We start from the raw sequence: 20000 nt of genomic DNA, 5'->3' as shown, positions 1-20000 counted from the left end.
TTATATTTGAGGGCAATCAATACATTCACTTGACTGATCCCAAGCTGGGAAATTAAAGTAATATATATGAACTTTATTACAGGCTCAGGGCCCAATAGGCAGACACACCAGGGCTCCAGACTAACTTTTTGCACTGGTTGCACTGGTGCACCTAAAAAATGTTTTTAGGTGCACCAGCACAAAATTTAGGTGCACCCAAATGTTTTCACCACCCCATACACACACGCACCTCAGCTTTAAAAAATAATAATTAAAAATAATAACAATAGCAATAATAATAGCAACAATAATAGAATAATAATAATTATTAATATTATTATAACTATTATTATTATTATTCTATTATTGTTGCTATATTTTAAAAGACCTGGAGCCTTTCATGTGCTATATTCTAGTCTTCCAAATGCGCCCCTTATAAAAGACATGACAGTAGGCTACCTAACTAACACATCTTGGCTACAAGCAGTTTGGCTGGTAGAAAAGACCAAATTAGTAGCCTTTTAGTCAGTATGTGTTTGACTACTAAGATCAGCATACCAGCCTTTTCTGCAATAAGGCTACGCACACGGCACAAGCACAGAGTTACAATATGAAGATAGATAGATGGATTTATGGATATGGATAGATGGATATATGGATGGATATAGGCTATATATATTTTAACAAACCCTGCTAAAAATGTCATGATTTTTAAAATCATTACACAAATAGCCTAGCCTATGTTTACAGTGGAATCTGAGGTGAATTGGGTTTTGTCTATTTCCCCGTTTTTGAGCGCTCTCCCTCTGCCTAATGATTGTGGTATCTTAGCAAGCGCTACGAACCGACACGACAGGTCTAGTGCGCTTGCTCGCTCACTCTCTCTCTCTCTCCCTCCCTCTCTCTCGTGCTGTCTCGAGGTGCATGAACGATGCCTTGCCGACTGACAGGCAGTATGTAGCCTGCCCTAGTCGCTATCAAAAAACTCTCACAGAAGTCCCGACAGAATAGCGCGTCACCTGTTTGGCCAGCTCTGCACGCGGCTGAAACGGGCAATTATCCGCACCCGTCTGCGTTTTTGTGTGGCAATGATTAATATCCGCTCAAGCCATTTCGTTTTCCCCCGTGATTGTGACTCTCTCGTGTTTAAAATATCCTCAAGTCATTTTGCTGTTTTCGCCGTGATTGTAACTCTCTTGTCCGTTGCAAAACTCGCCTGGTTGAGAACACCAATCTCGCTGGCACATGTGAACTCGGATAGTTGAGCGAAGTCGAACATTCTATTCTGAAACGTCGGGCTGCCTGTGTACGAGGAAGTTGGAGAAAGCTACCGGTAGTTCAGCGGAGTTGAAGGAATGACCGCATCGACACGTTTTATTGTGTGATGATGGGCCACTACTGTAGAATGACTATTCATTTTATGTCCATTAAAACGGTTGTTTGGTAATTGATGTTGTTCTACTGATGGCTGGTCGCACCATTGAAAAAAATGGGCGCATATGCGACCAAATTGGTCGCACTCTGGAGCCCTGCACACAACATATACATAGAAATAAAATGTGCAGGACAAATAAGAAATAAATAAGAAATAAAAAAAAAAACAGCAATGATGCCAAAGTATATACAAACTATGTCATGACCATACCAATGTTTCCACATATACGATTGATATCGGACAGAGCTATATCTGGCACTTGTTAAAATCATTATAATGCAGTTTTCAGACGTATCCAAATGGCACATGAAATTAAACATTAGGTTCATCAAGAGAGCCTGCAAAGTACATAGTCCTGAGTCACAAAATAGTTTACTAGCACTGCAACTCCTGGGCTTTTCCTGCAATATCCTCAGGCAGTCATTATATGCTACTTGGAGTTTACGCATTCTCTTTTTTATAGTTGATCCATAATGGAGCTGCATACATAGGGCTACAGTAGGCACTAAACAAGCTTACGTACTTTCACATCATCAGGACAGTAATGAAATTTTCTCACTAACATGTTAGCTTGTACATACAACATTCGCCTATACATGTCAGCATCATCCTCCAGCTTGTCAGTGATGATGTGCCCAAGATATTTTATACTGCTTGATACACATATTGGTTGCCCTGACAGGTAGAACGTTGGAAAAGGCACTTTATGATCCTCCTTGGTTCTACATATCAACACAACACTCTTTTTCGCATTGTACTGTACATCAAACTGAACCCCATACTCAGAGCACACATTGAGTAGCTGCTGAAACCCAACAGTACTGGGGGACATGATAGCGAGATCGTCTGCATACATCAAATTGTTTAAAACATTGTTCCCTATCAGACATCCTGTCTTACACCTCCCCAGTTGTTTGGAGAGGTTGTCCATGTATAGGTTGAACAGTGCTGGGGATAAAAGCCCCCTGTGTCTTACACCATTGCCTACACTGAAAGGTAGGAACAGCGATAGATAGAGATAGAAACAGGAATACACATTGAAACGTAGCATAGAAAAGGGATTATTTCTATGCATATTAACATTTTGATAAATATGAAGGAAAGATTGTTTTGACACATTTCATTTTCATTAAGAAAGTGCAAACAGCAGATATAATGAAAGACTGCAATAGCTTTATTCATTCTTGTAGCCTCTTAGTGAAGCTTGGGGTCGCCGGCGGGCCTATTCACTATTATCGCTGAAAATACTCAACTACATCATAACAACATTGCTATGACAGTGCCGAGAGCCTTAAGTAACAGATTAAGACATAGACAGTACAATGTTGGTGGCAGTAAGTTTATAACATAGGTGCTGCGCTAAGGGGTTAATTTAGCTGGGAGACATATCTGTCTGACAGAATGCAATTTCTGGAGCTGCCACATGAACTAAGGCCTGGTTTTGTAGCCAAATGTGAAATGGTGTCATGCAATGCTCGCCATGTCAAAACAACTGTGCATTTTTCCTTTTCATCTAATTCCGCCGGAACAAAACTTCACTTCTTTTATTTCACTTCATTTTTAGCTTAAAGACTAGTCTGGTTCCTGTCCAGACTCACTCGTCATCACGCTGGAAGCCATTTAAACACACACACACACACACACACACACACACACACACACACACACACACACACAAACACACACACACACACACCATGCAAAATACAACAATAAACCGCAATAAAATAGGCGTTTCACCTATTAACCACCAACTGCAAACAGCCCTGGATTGTAAACACGTGCCATTGGAAATATTAAGGAAGATAAACGACAAAATACTGACAGTCCTCACCTCAGCCCATGAATAATCACTTCTTACTGAACCTGTGATTACAACACAATACACCCCTCTCACTGGAACAGCGCTCGTAATTGTGGGCTGTAGGCTTAACAGTAGGATACTCAATACTGCTCGCATGCTTTCAAAAGCAAGTGGATATTTAAATGAATATGCTGAGCTGACACTATTCCTAAATTGATGACTTAGGTAAAGGGGCACAATGAAGGATTACATAGTTTGCACGGTGCCCATGGCATGCCTGTCTCAAAATCTACACCGTCATGAAAAAATGCTGTTTAAGTAAGCTCCCTGTGAGAATGTTTTTCATCACAGAATACCAGCAGTTGATACAAATCTGAATATGGTATCTTTCGTATGAGAAGCGTTTCCCATGACATTCGTAGTGGGACGCTCTGTCTAAAGTTACATTTGGGGTTCTCTGACAGCTGACCGTGAAAGTGGTCACGAGTGGTCAGTTATGACTCATATAAGCATCAGCTGACTCAGGACAGTAATTAATTAAACCTTTAATCCTACATAGTGCCCCTAAATGATCATTTGAATCTCTGTGTATGATCAACTTGAAACTGAGTGATGGTCATGACACAAACAGATAAACACACACACACACACACACACACCACTACCCACACGCGTGAGTGTGTTGTACCAACCGTATCTCACTCATTTCGTAAAGTCTTCACGAAAATAATATATTAATTTTCGTGGTGCATTCACGTTATTGCCCGCCTTTCGTAAAGTCTTCCCGAAAATAATAGATTACTTTTCACGCTGCCTATTCACTTGAATTGCCCGACTGTTGCCTAGCGACCCACTAGTTTGATGCCCTTTCAGTAGCCATCAAACATTTCAAACAAGCAATTTAGGGTTAGGTTTAGGGTTAAGGTTAGGGTTAGGGTTAGGTTTAGGGTTAAGTAGGGTTAAGGTTAGGGTTAGGGTTAGGTTTAGGTTTAGGGGACATGCAAGTACCGAAAGGGCGTCGAATTAGTGAGTCCCGAGTGTATCAGCAGTGTTCTGTCAGCACCCCCTCCCTGCCCCTGCAGACGTTTGGATAACCATAGCAGCAGTGGGGCAATTCAAGTGAATAGGCAGCGTGAAAATTAATCTATTATTTTCGTGAAGACTTTACGAAAGGCGGGCAATAACGTGAATGCACCACGAAAATTAATATATTATTTTCGTGAAGACTTTACGAAAGGCGTGAGATAGGGCTCGTTGTACCCTGGTCCTAAGCTACCCTGGTCCTAAGGCCTGTGAGGTTTTGGGGTTTCTGGCAAATTATATGTGGGGGAAGTGATAAACCCAGACCAACTCTTTTTCCAAAAATATTAGACCATGTTCGCAACATAAGGCTTCCATTACAGTACATTGCAGCTCTCTTTCTGATGACAACGTAGGCAGTGTTAAAGAACGCTGCAAGTGTCCAGGTGAACTTATCCTATGCTTCCACTACAGAGAAATGAAATGGATATTTTTTTTCTGTGCTGTTTTCATTTGCAGGGGTGAGAAGCAGCCAAAAACCACTAAGAAAAACTCTCTCTCTCTCTCTCTCTCTCTCTCTCTCTCACACACATAAGCACACGCGTGCACACACACACGCACGCACGCACGCACGCACGCACGCACGCACGCACGCACGCACGCACGCACGCACGCACGCACACACACACACACACACACACACACACACACACACACACACACACACACACACACACACACACACACACAGCAGGTCAGTCAATCTCTGGAGGAATGTGAGAGATCCAGATTGGCACATACGTAGATGCTTTCCCAATCTCCTCCCCTCTTCTTGGCTACCACAGAACTGGACAATCCCTGGCAGCTACGGAATATTCCAGATTCACTGCATTTTTAACCTTCTGCCCAACTGGAGCGACTCAGATGGCCAAGGAACACTTCAGAATCCTTGCATTTTATCATTTTATTCAACTGAACAAGTCAGCTGTTATGTTAGTTCTTCAGGCTACAACGGTACAGTCTAGAGGCTCTGTTGTGACAGCAAAATGACACTTGGATGAAACGGAATTAAGACCTGTTGCTTAGTTCAACTGGATATTCAGGATTCAGTAACGAAAAAGTGTACTAACAACAGGGCAGAAAAGGATCAAAAAGGGATAGGTGTGGCCACAAGATTAGCATTTGGATTTAAAAAAACGGAAAAAAATAAAGACACAGCAGTGCCACATCAATGCAGGGGAACAGTAGGATTTCACATGTGTAGGCCTATATTAGGTTCATGTCAGCAACTCAACATTAGCAACATAACGTCAATACCACCGTAGCCCAATATGCACGCTGTTCCACCAGTGCAACGTTGTAATAGTCAAGTTAACTACCATAGTATTACACTACTATGAGTATGACATGGCACAGGGCCTTTAGTAATGCACTACGACTTGGTCATTGCCATTCTGGTAGCAGCAATTTATACCGGTGTGTCTTAACAGGTTAATTAAAGGCTGTTGGGATCCCATTGTGCGAAGTGTAGGAAAACAACTAAAAAAGACACCTCGGAAAAACACATTTTCTTGTAGTGTATAATGAAGACTTTATTAAGTGGCTAAATCGAGACCATTTTAATGTTTTCAATTTGCATTTCTTTTATTAATAATGTGTTCTTTTTGCTGTAATGCTGAAGGCACATGTATGCGGATGATTTTTAACCTAACTTTTTTCAATTTCACATTATGGTGAGTTAAAGCTATACTTATATAGACAGAGGTGGCCACAACTGGTTGTGTCAGTGCAAGAGGGACCATAACAGTGAACTGAAGCACACTCTTGTCCCTGCAGCATCATTACCTCTCTGGGCTGACATGACTCATGGGCAACATGGGGAAGCTCTGAGTCAGTGGAGCACTAGTGGCTCAGACTCCTGTAGGCTACTGGCCTCTAATATGGACTCACATGGCTCTGCGTCAGCCTGCTTCCTCCTAAAGTCAATGTCACGTGTAGGAGACAGAATGGAATAGAATAGAATAGAATAGAATAGAATAGAATAGAATAGAATAGAATAGAATAGAGGTATGATTGTGATGATCATTATTGCTCTGCTGCCATGTCTGAATGTCTTTGTGTGTGTATGTAGTATACAGGGCCAGATTAAGAGGGCATGGGCCTGGGGCCCCTAGGCTACAGGTTGCTGTAGCCCCCCCCTGGAAGGCAAATGTCACAACAAATGTATATAGATAGTGCAATGATTACAAGCTAGGAATTAAGGATAACATGCCTACCAACTGTACTCAACACAACGGATTAATTTTTCAATATTGCATGTTGTCATAATTCTGCAATTTTTCACTTGTGGCCTATCAGGGGTCCCCCGGCAGGTGGGGGGCCCTAGGCTGCAGCCATATCTAGCCTGTGTATTAATCTGGCCCTGGTAGTTGTGTACAGTTTGTGTGTATGTTTGCATAGTATGTATGTAATTACCTATGTACATGCATGCACACACATGTATTAATTCGTATACGTATGTGTGTATGTGGGTTTGTATGTAAGCCCATTATGTATGTACTATGTACAAGATGATATATCTTACAGTGCTTCAGGACACATAAAGTACTCTACCACTACCTATGGCCTCTACCTGTGAGACGTATCCTCTGAGCATCAGCCAAAGGCATTTCATTATCTCTAAAAGCATAATCAGATTAGACATGATTATATTTAGCACAGTCATGAAAGCAATGGCATGTTAACATTATGTAAAAACACACACCGACTTCAATTAGTCTGGCTGCAAGGCTTGAGCATAAACAAAAACATTGTGCAAAACAAGGGATCCTGTTAAATTCTTTTTAACCATGACTTTAAAAAGAATTTAATGGGAAGCCTGGTGCTGCAGACTTTATTTCTTCAATTCAACATTCTGCCTCGCTATCTCTGCAGTTTCACTACACATGTTCACAAGTATCCTTTAATTAAAACCACTTCAGCTGATTTCGTGTGAAGGGGATAAGCTTAACAGGTAATCTGAATTCCATGAAAATGCCACAAAAGGTTGCTTATAAAGCAGAGCTGAGAAAGAAGCAATGTTTTTCCCGCCTAAAATACTTGCTTTGTGGTGTTGTTTACTGGTATTTAGAGACAGCGACTTGCATACCTCAAAGCCTTCCACTGCAATTATCAGTAACTCATTCCATCACGTTGTTTCCTTGTAACTAACTTAGGACTAATGTGGTGATGTAACTGATCATCTAATTAAGTTGCTGTTTTGCCGAGATTTGCTTTGTTGTTGACCATGAAGACGACTTTGTTTTTTTGACCTCTTGTACCCTGAGGAACAGGCTGTGCTGTTTAGAAACCATGGAGGCAACAGATACGTCAACCATGCACACCGTGAAAGATATTACGAAAGTGAAAATGTGAAACAAGTGAAGTTATGAAAGTGGAAAATATGATGTTATGAAAGTTTTATAATGACAATTATGACATATGAGAGTGTGTTGCTGTATAGACCACAGTGGTGCTTAACACTCTGTACGTCGGCTATCATTTGCCATCCTGTCCCACAACTAGAGTTCTGAGGTAGTAGACACACAGCAACGGACCAAGTCCATGTATTCAGGGGTAAATCATTATACTTTTTCAACACGACCTGCATAGACCAAGACATGGCAACACATTTTCTTGGCACCATACATCACAATGTACAGAAGGATGCAGAACGGTATGAAAACGATGAGGAAGTGAGGTGATAGAGGGGGGGAGGGGGGTGTAGAGAGAGCAAGGCATGTGTTGAGTGCAATGTTCAAAATGCAATGCACTGAGAGAGTAAGAGGAGAGTGTTGACTCCTTTAGCTTTAGTGAGATAGTCCATTTCCTCTTTCATTCTGTTGTTGCTGTAGGTAGCATTGTATTGTTGTAGCAGCATGGTTAGCATTGTATCTTACAAGCACTTTATGGAGATTAGCACTAGACTTGGGTGAGCATTTTGAGTAAGCTCACTGAAAATCCCAAGGTTTTAACAGTAAAATGGGTCAATTGAGTGCCCTGGGTAAAAGAATAGTCTCATATACCGGTACTGTATTATACAGTACAGCACACTTTGGCCAGTAGATTGTATCATGTGTATACAGTAGGATGCACTTATTATTTTTCTATTCAACGCACATACCGTGAGACTCCCAGGAGACTTCCAAAGTGTAAGAGGAAATAATGGAAAACACGGTACAAAATCAGTGACTCTTACTGTACTTGTTTAACACATGTTGGGGTGTGTGAAAGCTAACATCTATTGGAGTCAAATTCCTCATACCACTAAGTGTGCTTGGTCAATAACACTGATTCTGGTGTAAAAAAACCTCCAAACCCTCCAGATTTATTAGCCCGAGGACCATTAGGCCATCAGGCCTCTGAAGAGAGCAGAGGGGCAGATGGACAGTAAAAGCACTCCACCCTTTGATGTGAGCTCACAGAGGCAGTAGCATTGACTGCCATAACACTACTATGTATATGAACTGCAGCTCCTGGGGAGGGGGGGGTGTTGAAACCCCCACCTGTCTAAAAAGCGGCCTACAGTATTGTGGGTGGGGGTTGGCAGCATACATATCTAATGGTCAATGGGGGGTTGGAGCGAGAACCTTTCCCTAACCCTCCATTCTCCCGCCTTTCCAAAGGGGTAATAATGAGTCGGGAGGGGGGGGGGCTGTTGGATGGACCCCCTCCAGAGGAAATGTGATGAGCATGAGTGGGGGTGGAGTGGGGGGTTGGAAATGGGCTGAAATGGGTAGGGGGGGTTGGGTTGTCTTTTGGGAGGTCTCTGTCGCCTGCTGACAAGTGACAAGTGTGTTAGTGTGTTTGTGCTAACGGCCCCGTTCTCACTGCTGACTGGTGGTCCCCACTCACAGGTGTTGGGGTGGGGATTATTGCAACGCTGATCCAAGCAGAGAAGCACCCTTTAACAGCTCTCTCAACTTCCTCTTTTCAGGACTGGTATTAACAGTCACTGTGGCTGTTTGTGTACGTATGTCGTTCACATGACATGAACAAAAGGTCTCATATGTTTACTCAGACCCACAATACCTTAAGCAAAAACATTCAAAATAAACAAATGCATAAATGCATACGTTATGCTTTCTCTACTTCTCACACAGTATCTTCTCAGTCCTCTCTCTCGCTCTCTCTCTCTCTCTCTCTCTCTCTCTCTCTCTCTCTCTCTCTCTCTCACACACACACACACACACACACACACACACACACACACACACACACACACACACACACACACACACACACACACACACACACACACACACACACACACACACACACACACAGCTGCTAAAGTACAGACACTCTGTGAAGAAGAGAATCCTAATTAAAGTGTCTGCAACTGAGAGGACTCGTCATATGTCAAGTCTGAACTTGCTGATTATAAAACAAACGCCACAACTAGTCATCTTTGCCACACACTCACACTGACACTGACAAACACTGAGAACATTTTGCTCAGTGTTAGACTCAAGCTAAAATAAACACGCAGCCCAGAATAAGCAGAGAGTAAATACGGAGACATGAAACACCAGTGGATTAAAATCCAAAACCATAGTGGAGAGTTGAACCACCACGCACCCCTTACATCCATGGGACCTGCCACTAGGGAACACAGGTTAAAAAAACTTCACAATAAGCTACAGAGGAAAAACACACAGGGAACCACTTCCACATTTCTTAATATAGAAACAGGGCCAAGTTACAAAGTTGTGATTTAGTGTTTTATCTATTTTTTTCTCTAATAATTCTTTAGTAACACTGAACACCTGAGTTGAGGTATCTTACCTGCCACGGTACAGATATCCACTCATCTTCCCAACGTCCAAGAAATCCCAATATAGAAAGGTAAACACATGCAGGTACAAATCTCAGCTTCACTTCCCCACTCCACAAGAGTCCTTCTGTTCCAGTCCTCCGCGTCCAGTCCAAGTCCACCCCTACTTTTACTGTCCCTACACTCAGCCTCTGCTTCTTCTAAGTGGTACCTTTAGCTTAGCACAGGTTTAGCTTAGCTTTAGCTTAGCCTGTTAGCCAAGACCACCCTTGCCTGGGCAGAAGTCATTCCCAGGAGCCCAACGTCTCTCTCTCTGTGCTCCCCACGGACAGAGGGCCAAAGCTGGCCATTTGACGTGGCAGCCCGGCCAGACGGGAGTCCAGTGAGCCAGCCAAAGGGCTAGCAGTCTTTTCCCCTCTTCCACTCACTCACACACATGCACACACTCACAAACACACACTCACGCACAGAGGCACTCACATAGACTGGTAAACAGCATTAGGGTGAAGGTGCGCTCTCTCTCTTTCTCCCTCCCTCTCTCCCTCCCTCCCTCTCTCTTTCTCTCTGCCTTGCTACTCCCTGAAAGGCAGATCTGTTCCAGCATGCTCAAACACACATTTCTGTGTGTACGTCTGCGTGCACGCACACACACACACACACACACACACACAAAAGCACAGACCAGGGCCCTCTTGCCTGCCTAGGCTTGAGCAACATGCACCGCAATGCACTGCACTGTCAATGGGCTATTTGCCCCAGGCAGTTTTTTTGGTTGGTCCCCCAGAGAAAAGGGTGTGTACTTGTGCCTGTAAGGGGGTGGAGCTGACACACACACACACACACACACACACACACACACACACACACACACACACACACAGGTTCAGACAGGTCGGGTTGTCACAGCTGCTGCTCCCACACGAGCAACATTAAAATCTTTCCTACATTTCAGCTGAGTAGTTCAGCAAGGTTGGATTAAAGATCAAAAACTAGGTGTTTATATACAACTAAAACGATACTGTATACTGAAAAATGTCAAGAGATTGACAATAAGAAAGAGCTTTTCTCTTCACCTGTGATTGTCTCTCATAATATTATCAGTTTGAGGTTTCTGAGACTGTGTGTGTGTGTGCGTGTGTGTGTGTGTGTGTGTGTGTGTGTGTGTGTGTGTGTGTGTGTGTGTGTGTGTGTGTGTGTCAACTGCTATTGACTCAGCTTTTCTGACTAAAGGGGGAAGGGGTGGTGCTGCAGGTTACTGTGCTTTTCCTATGAAGGTGAGAAAATGTCTGGGTGGCAGAGCTAGCACACACAGCAACACACACACACACACACACACACACACACACACACACACACACACACACACACACACACACACACACACACACACACACACACACACACACACACACACACACACACACAAACATAGGTGCATACACTCGCTTAACAATTTTACAGACACACTCAAAAAGCCAGAATGGAAGACAAGTGGAAACTTGGGACTAAGGGCACCAGAGAAAGACAGAAACAGCGAGAATCAGGTGACTCAATGAGGAGTCGAGGAGGGGAGGAAAAGGTAGGGCAGGGAAAGGCCAGGGATGGGCAGATCCCTCTTTCCACAGTAGCTTTGCTTTCCTCAGACGAGAGTCTCAAAGTGTAGCCACTGTGTGACCGTTGGATATGTGGTCAGTGCGAAATTCCACCCCCTGACCCGAATGAGTGCATACTCCGCCAAGTCTCTTTCTCTTTCGCTCTCTCTCACGCACATATACACACACCACACATAACTTACCCAAACTATGTCTTTACAATGTGCTCTCTCTTTCTCTCTGTCTCTGTCTCTTTCTCTCTCTCTCTCTCTCTCTCTCTCTCTCTCTCTCTCTCTCTCTCTTGCTCTCTCTCTCTCTCTCTCTCTCTCTCTCTTGCTCTCTCTCTCTCTCTCACACACACACACACACACACACACACCCACACACACACACACACACACACACACACACACACACACACACACACACACACACACACACACACACACACACACACACACGCACAAACACACTGCTGGATGAACCAGTTTCAAACTGTTAAATAAAATCCTCAAGGCTAAGAGTCTGCTATCTACCTGAAGGCAGGCATGCTAAAACACTTCCACTCTGATAAAGTGTGCTCACATACCTGACCAAATACCATTCGCATACTACTGGGCCTGAGCACAACACACCAGCACTAACCACGACACACACAGCACTGGAATACCATTAGGTTTGCACGTAACACACAAGCAGGTACAAAACACACACACACACACACACACACACACACACACACACACACACACACACACACACACACACACACACACACACACACACACACACACACACACTCACACACACGCGTGCGCAGATGCATGTGAACAGACAGAGCAGGTCTGTTTAAAAATGCCTGTCTCCTGTCAGTGGCGGTATGTGTTACGTAATGAAGTCAGTGTGCAGCCCTTACACAGCTTACACAGGGTCATAGCGACCACAGCCAGTTAGTGTCTGGCCATTTTACTCAAATATGCCCCTGCCTGAGCGGGACTCACTAATTCGACGCCCTTTCGGTACTTCAGTCTTACGTCATACGACCCTAACCCTACTCCTAACCCTAACCTTAACCCTAAACCTAAATCTAAACCTAACCTTAACCCTAACCTTAACCCTAAACCTAACCCTAACCCTAAATCGCTTGTTTGAAATGTTTGATTACCATGTGATGTAACACGTAAGTACCGAAAGGGCGTCAAACTAGTGGGTCCCCTGCCTGAGCACTCTTCCCCTTTTCCCCTCCGGCCCCTGTGGCCAGTGCAGTGATTCACAGTCAGATGAGCCTTGCACTGCACTTGTTTGTTTACAGTGTCCAGCACAGCAAGGAGTACTTTGTCCACTGTGTGTGTGTGCAAGCCAGCCGACAGAGGGTGACGAAGGGGTATGTTGTCCCCGGCCCAGGGAGATAGGGGGCCCAGAGGTGGGTCCTCATTACATTGTATGTATTGGGTAGGAGCCTTTTCAGATGACTTTGTCCTGGGCCCAGAGAAAGCGGTCGGGAGAGAGAGAGAGAGAGAGAGAGAGAGAGAGAGAGAGAGAGAGAGAGAGAGAGAGAGAGAGAGAGAGAGAGAGAGAGAGAGAGAGAGAGAGAGAGAGCAAGACCAACTCTGCTTTTGGAACTTGGAACTGTTTGTCCCAGAGATGTGGATGTGACATTTTACAGTGCTCTGACAGAACTGGCTTCTCTCTCTCCCTCTGTCTCTCTCTCTCTCTTCTCTTCCAAGTTCCCACTTGTCTTCCATTCTGCTTTTTCGAATATGTCTGTAATTTTCAGTGAGGGTATGTACCTAAGTATGTGTCTTTGTGAGAATAGTGTGTGTGTGTGTGTGTGTGTGTGCGTGTGTGTGTGTGTTGTGTGTGTATGTGTGTGTGTGTGTGCGCGCGCGTTTAATGTGTGTGTTATCATAGACTATCAGTGAAAAAAATCGATCGCAAGGTGATATCAATAACAGTGCAATTCACGACATTAACACATGCCTTGCATTTTGTAAATGATTTTGGTGATAGTGACGGCGAGCTTCTCTCCAAGGGCAAACTTCGGTACTTCAGCACCACAAATGTGAACAGCAGCCCTTAATAGCAACTTTAAGAACGATCTTAGAGGCTGCGCGCGCGTTCATGTACGATGATCTTTAGGAAACAGATATAGAAAATCTAAGAACATTAGTAGAATCCATCGCAAATGTTGCTAAGATGCATCGTTATTGGGAAAGGAGCCCTAAGTCAGTGCAGCATATTAAAAAGAGTACAGACTCAGAATACAGAATGTTCAAGACAGAACTGTTATCTGGCATGGGTACGCTCCACAAACGGAGGCAGGCAGCTTAAAATGGATCCGTGTTAAACCTAATGGCTATCTGGGGTCATCCTATACGAAAAACATACGAGATTTATGGACCACAGGATAAGGCTACGAAAGGTACAGAACAGCTGATGATTAGGATAAGAAATGATGCATGATGGAACAGTTAAGCGGGAAAATCAATCAATTGTGATGTAGTAAATGGGAGTGAAGAAAGGTTGTATAAGATGTTTTACGTATATGTTGTCTGTGTCTTACCATATGGCAAAAAACAGAACGTAGCCTCTTACTGCAGCAGGGGTCGCCGGCGACCCTATTCACTTGCTGAAAATGCTTAACTACATCATGGCAAAATTGCTATGACATTACAGAGAGCCATAGTGCTGTGCTAAGGGGTTAAGGTCGCAGGTCGACCAGAACCTAAATATCTCACGTACACTGTCATACCTGGATACAGAGAAGAAGACAAATGATGCGGGAGCTCCAGAGGCCACTAAGACTTGCCAATGGTATCTCATTCATGGGTAAGCGGTTAGGGCATCAGACTTGTATCCCAAAGGTTGCCGGTTCGACTACCGACCCGCCAGGTTGGTGGGGGTAGTAATTAACCAGTGCTCTCCCCAATCCTCCTCCATGATTGAGGTACCCTGAGTTTGATATCATCCCGCTGCACTGCTCCCTTGGGGCGCCATTCGGGGCTCCCCCTTTGCACGGGTGAGGCATAAATGCAATTTCGTTGTGTGTAGTGTGTAGTGAACACTTGTGTGCTGTGGAGTGCTGTGTCAATGGCAATGGGAGTTGGAGTTTCCCAGTTTCCTCACTTTCACTTTCATTGGTTGAAGACACACCTAGTGAGAACGCTTCAGGCTGATCTGTTCTGCTGTTTGCAGTCTGGCTGCTTACAGGGAGGTTAATCTGGTTCAAACTTAGGTTCTGGTTTGTTATTAGGTTCTGGTCTGTTTTTGCCCTTGACCTGTTACTGAACAAAGCTGAGTGAATAAAGTCTTCATCAACACCAACGTCATCGTGAGTGCTACCTTATTTGCAAATCCGACTCGGAACTACAATCGTGCCTCAACCCCTGGAAGAAAGAAGTGGTGCAGACCAAACAAAACCACGACATCATAATTCATAATACTGGGATAAGCATATCAAAGATTATTTTGTCAGGTGACTCTTCACGAGACTGCACAGACTATGCATATTTTTTTCTTGCAGTTTCTGGAGCAAATAAGACAGAATAAGCATATATCGTTTAAATACCCCCATTTTTGAATAATATGATTTACTCCAACTCCTTGCTCTCAAAAGACAGAGCGAGAGAGAGAGAGGGACAGAGAGATGCAGAGAAACAGAGAGACAGAGAGAGAGCGCATCATCTGTGTGTGTGTGTGTGTGTGTGTGTGTGTGTGTGTGTGTGTGTGTGTGTGTGTGTGTGTGTGTGTGTGTGTGTGTGTGTGTGTGTGTGTGTGTTCGTAGCTCATGACTCTCTGATGGATGGGCCAGATATCATCAGGTCAGAGGAGAACAAACAGAGGGCCACAGGGCCAGCGGTGTGCTGCGGTGTCGGCGTGTCCATGTGTCACAGCCCTGCAGCCACGTTGACCCTGCCATTACCACGACAACTGGCTCGTGCTCAGCCCAGGTACCGCCCACTAAAGCATCAGTCATTCACCACACCCTTCTGCTTGCACTGTGCATTGACACACACACACACACACACACACACACACACACACACACACACACACACACACACACACACACACACACACACACACACACACACACACACACACACACACACACACACACACACAGACCAGCGGTGAAAGCAGTTTTTGTTTCTTACCGGTGCTACCCACCTTTTGGTGCTACTTTTACACAGACTACAGTAAGCATTTACATGCTGTCAAAGTTACAGCCACAGAACAATTCCATTTCACTATCAACTCAAACAAAACCTTTATTTGTCTCATGGGACACCGTGTGTTCTCGCATTAGTGTGTGTGTGTGTGTGTGTGTGTGTGTGTGTGTGTGTGTGTGTGTGTGTGTGTGTGTGTGTGTGTGTGTGTGTGTATGTGTGAGACAGTATGTGATTAATTTGACTGTCCATTTGTCCTCACTGATAATGCTACGTCAGACTATGACAGACCTATAGGTGAACACTATACACACACACACACACACACACACACACACACACACACACACACACACACACACACACACACACACACACACACACACACACACACACACACAGAGATTGGAAGCAGAGCTTGTATTTCAAGCAAGGGGAGATGTGCTCTGTGTAATTAGTTGTGTCACATCATAATCAGCTGTTAATGAGCATGCCTAACTCTTACAATGTGTAGGAGCCCTGCTTTATACCCTCTCTGCCAGCATATGCATTCATGTGCACACACAAGGGTGTGCGCACACACACACACACAGTCAGATTCACATGTACGTATATATACTGTATCAACACACATGCATGCACACACACATACACACACACACACACACACACACACACACACACACACACACACACACACACACACACACACACACACACAAACACGGAGAGAGAGAGAGAGAGAGAGAGAGAGAGAGAGAGAGAGAGAGAGAGAGAGAGAGAGAGAGAGAGAGAGATGCCAACAACCATTGAGTACAGTATGGAAATAATTATACTGTCCACTCAAAGAAGGATGAACAAAATCATTTGTCTGTCCCATAGCCTACTCTGGGCATCTTCAAAAAGGCTGTTGAAGGTCCCTTGTCATCTCTCTCTCTCTTTCTCGCTCTCTTTCTCGCTCTCGCTCTCGCTCTCGCTCTCTCTTTCTCTCTTTCTCTCTCTCTCTCTCTCTCTCTCTCTCTCTCTCTCTTACAGCATATAAAATGACAGGACAGAACATAAAACAATGGCAAATGTGGTACATATGAATGAATCACTCAAATGTTTTGACCCTCTTGGACTTGCCTGATATCTCACATACATGTCCCTTTGATGCCAATTGAAAGAATCTCAAGTATTAGCACCCTATGTCTAATGGTTGTGGAGATGAGGCCCTATCCAAAGTTTGGGTTCATGCACACTTTTCAACCTGTGTGAATTGCATACAAAATTTAGGGTGTGTGAATTGACATGGAATGACCCTTTGGTAAACAGCATTAGGCCGAAAGCTGACCAGAATAACAAGAAACATCAAAAGCGAATGGCATTACATCAGTAATTTTGCATGCTTCTTCCCAGTCATAAATGATTATTTGGTGATAATATGTTGTTATAGTATTTGGCCCATGGTAGGCTGCATTGGTCTTTGGAAAATGTTAAAGGACCAGGGGTCCGTTTCTCGATTATTGTCGTTGCTAACCGTCTTAAGACCGTCTTAAGACGTAACACCATTCCCTTGGATTTAGTGGTGCGCTTCGCTGTCAAGATGCAGTTGAGTCGCTCGTACGACGGACTTTGCTAACGACGATAGCAAAGACGCTTTCGAGAAACGGACCCCAGTTCAGTCAATTTCAATATGCTGTTGTATGGCTCACGCTACCCTTGACTTGTCAGGACCTGGTGATGTCACATTTTTTGGCAAAGCCCTTTCAGAGATATGAGCTATTCTAATGGGGGCAGCGTTTGTTTACATTTTTTTTTAAATGAACATAGGCCTACTCCAAATATTTTCCCGAAAGGTACTGCTGTTTGCTAGTTGTCTGCTGATGTTGTATAACCTTTCGGATGTTTTTGGGAATAAATAAAAATGTTTTTTTGAAATGTAAACAAAGGGCTGCCCCCATTACAATGACCAAGATCTAGGAAAAGGCTGAAGAAGAAGAAAAAAAAACATCAGGTACTGACAAGTCCAGGGTAGTGTGATCATTACAACTGCATGTTGAAATTGACTGTCATGACCTGGTCCTTTAAGCTCTTTTAGAAATTAATATAATGAACTGTATATCATTACAGTAACAGACCTCTCAGAGGATGCGTAACCCTTTAAAGTACACCGTTCCTATGTAGGCATTGAAAAAATACTTCAGCACTATGACATTACAGCGGACAATTGGTTATACATTAGGACTTTGTTATCATGGCCATTCTGGTCACAGCAAACTTATAACTGGGGCCAGTCAAGGGTAAGCGGTCATGGGTCAGCCAGTCATGGGTAAGCGGTTAGGGCGTCAGACTTGTAGCCCAAAGGTTGACAGTTCGACTCCCGACCCGCAAGGTTGGTGAGGGGAGTAATTAACCAGTGCTCTCCCTCACCCTCCTCCATGACTGAGGCACCCTGAGCATGGTACTGTCCCGCTGCACTGCTCCCTTGTGGCGCCGTTGGGGGCTGCCCCCTTGCACGGGTGATCCATAAATGCAATTTCGTTGTGTGTGCAGTGTGCTGTGGAGTGCTTTGTCACAATGACAATGGGAGTTGGTGTTTCCCAGTTGGGCTTTCACTTTCGCTTAAAGGGTTAAGTCAACTGGGGTAGCACATAGACATGTGGCCAAAGATTTTCTTAGTCCCAATAGACCGCCACTGATGTGGTAGCCTATGACTTTGGCCTTTCCCTTGACCTCATCCTCATCACCCTTATTTCCTTATTTATCTCATATCTTTAGCAAACTTCCTGAATAGTGTAGGCTAGTGTGACATAGCAGACATAATGTTGGAAATTTCGGAGCAGGTCTTCCTCTTGTTATTGATTTGGGCTGGATAGCGGAGGCTGGATGATCAAAGTGCATGTCTGTGAACATTTTGACCACTTTTTGTGCAAACACTATACTGACACTGACGTCTGCCAGCTTACCCCACGTGTGTACAGGTAATCCACAAAACCACACACGCGCTCAGGCACGCACACATACAGTTTCAACTCACTCACCCAAGTCAATGACATCTGACGAACAGCAGCATCAGTAAACAGTGACCTAATTGATGAAAATGTACAGACAGCTCAGCTGGCTGATTTGAACTGATGAAAGGAAGAGCCGTCTGTCCTTCAGCGGAATTAAATAAGCTTGTTTAAGTCTAATTAGCCTATTTTATCACGGCTAAGAATGAGATGGCTTACCATTGAACCACATTACAAACAGGGGATGCCTGCCCTTTGACACGGTTAAACCGCCAGGCTGCATTAAGAACCATTAACTGTGTTAAATCAACGCATACAGTTGCATACACTTTCCAAAACTACATCAAAACAATAAAATAACCACTTTGTTTTAAAAATACAAAAAAGAAAGATTAAAGTGAGCATGCTGTCTGTCTCTCAACTGATGCACTTGGTTGTTCAGGCAACGGCGCGCGGTCATTTAACACCACAGCAGCGAAATCGGACTCCAGGGAATATTCGTCTGTCAAGCATGGGGAGTTGACAAGAGATGTCATGTCACTCACAATTGGCATGACCCGCGAAAACACCTAACAAATATTTTTATAACAACCTCACGACAGGTTGTAGGCTATTCGATGGGATAGTCATGGAGAGACATCAAAAATAAGCTTGTAGGTTAGTGTCAATGTCGCAATATGAGCCATACAGCCTGCATACCTTTCGGTTCCTCCGAGCTGCTCATCTTGTGCTGGTCTCCGGTCCATATTAGTGCATATTCGCCCGGTCCAGCTGCCTGACCGTCTGTGCTAACTTGTGATGGAAAACGATGAATAAAACGATGTCCGGCGAGCGGCTTTGTTGTCGGGAGTCGAAGGGCGCTACTGTCTCGTGGTTTATTAGCCTATGCCATTTACCCCCTGCAGTCTTCTACATGCATGACAGCACACGATGCTGCTCGCACGAGTCAGATGCGCTCGAGCTCAGCTGTGCCAAGGCGCCGAGATCAAAGGAAACGTCTCCTCACACGCGCAGGCCTCGTGAGGTGAGGATATCAGCGGTGAGAGGGATATAATGGCTTCTTCAAACCAGACACAGCTGTCATATGCCAAAATATTGAGGTTACATACTGTATTAGTTCCTTTTATGGCCGCATTGAACGCATAGCATGCAGTAGCAGCCTGTCCCAGCCATGTTATTTCTCTGATGCTATA

At 44.2% G+C, this 20000-nt stretch overlaps 1 protein-coding gene across 2 annotated transcripts in view; it reads right to left on the bottom strand.

Moving 5' to 3' along the window:
• The window catches only part of pde4dip (phosphodiesterase 4D interacting protein), a 151938-nt gene extending 132334 nt beyond the window's left edge, over nucleotides 1-19604 (bottom strand). The window contains exon 1 of one of the 2 annotated variants that reach the window (XM_063201281.1): nucleotides 19507-19604. In XM_063201281.1, coding sequence (XP_063057351.1) covers nucleotides 19507-19553 — 47 coding nt within the window. In that variant the 5' untranslated portion in view covers nucleotides 19554-19604. Of the gene's footprint in view, nucleotides 1-10064; nucleotides 10595-19506 lie in introns of those variants that run through there. The other variant, XM_063201282.1, reaches the window with a different exon arrangement.
• Between the last annotated feature and the right edge of the window lie 396 nt (nucleotides 19605-20000).

Source organism: Engraulis encrasicolus, chromosome 6 (assembly GCF_034702125.1).
Source record: "Engraulis encrasicolus isolate BLACKSEA-1 chromosome 6, IST_EnEncr_1.0, whole genome shotgun sequence".
Taxonomy (NCBI): domain Eukaryota; kingdom Metazoa; phylum Chordata; class Actinopteri; order Clupeiformes; family Engraulidae; genus Engraulis; species Engraulis encrasicolus.
The sequence above is the reverse complement of the archived record's forward strand: the minus strand, read 5'-3'. Positions and strand labels throughout refer to the sequence as shown.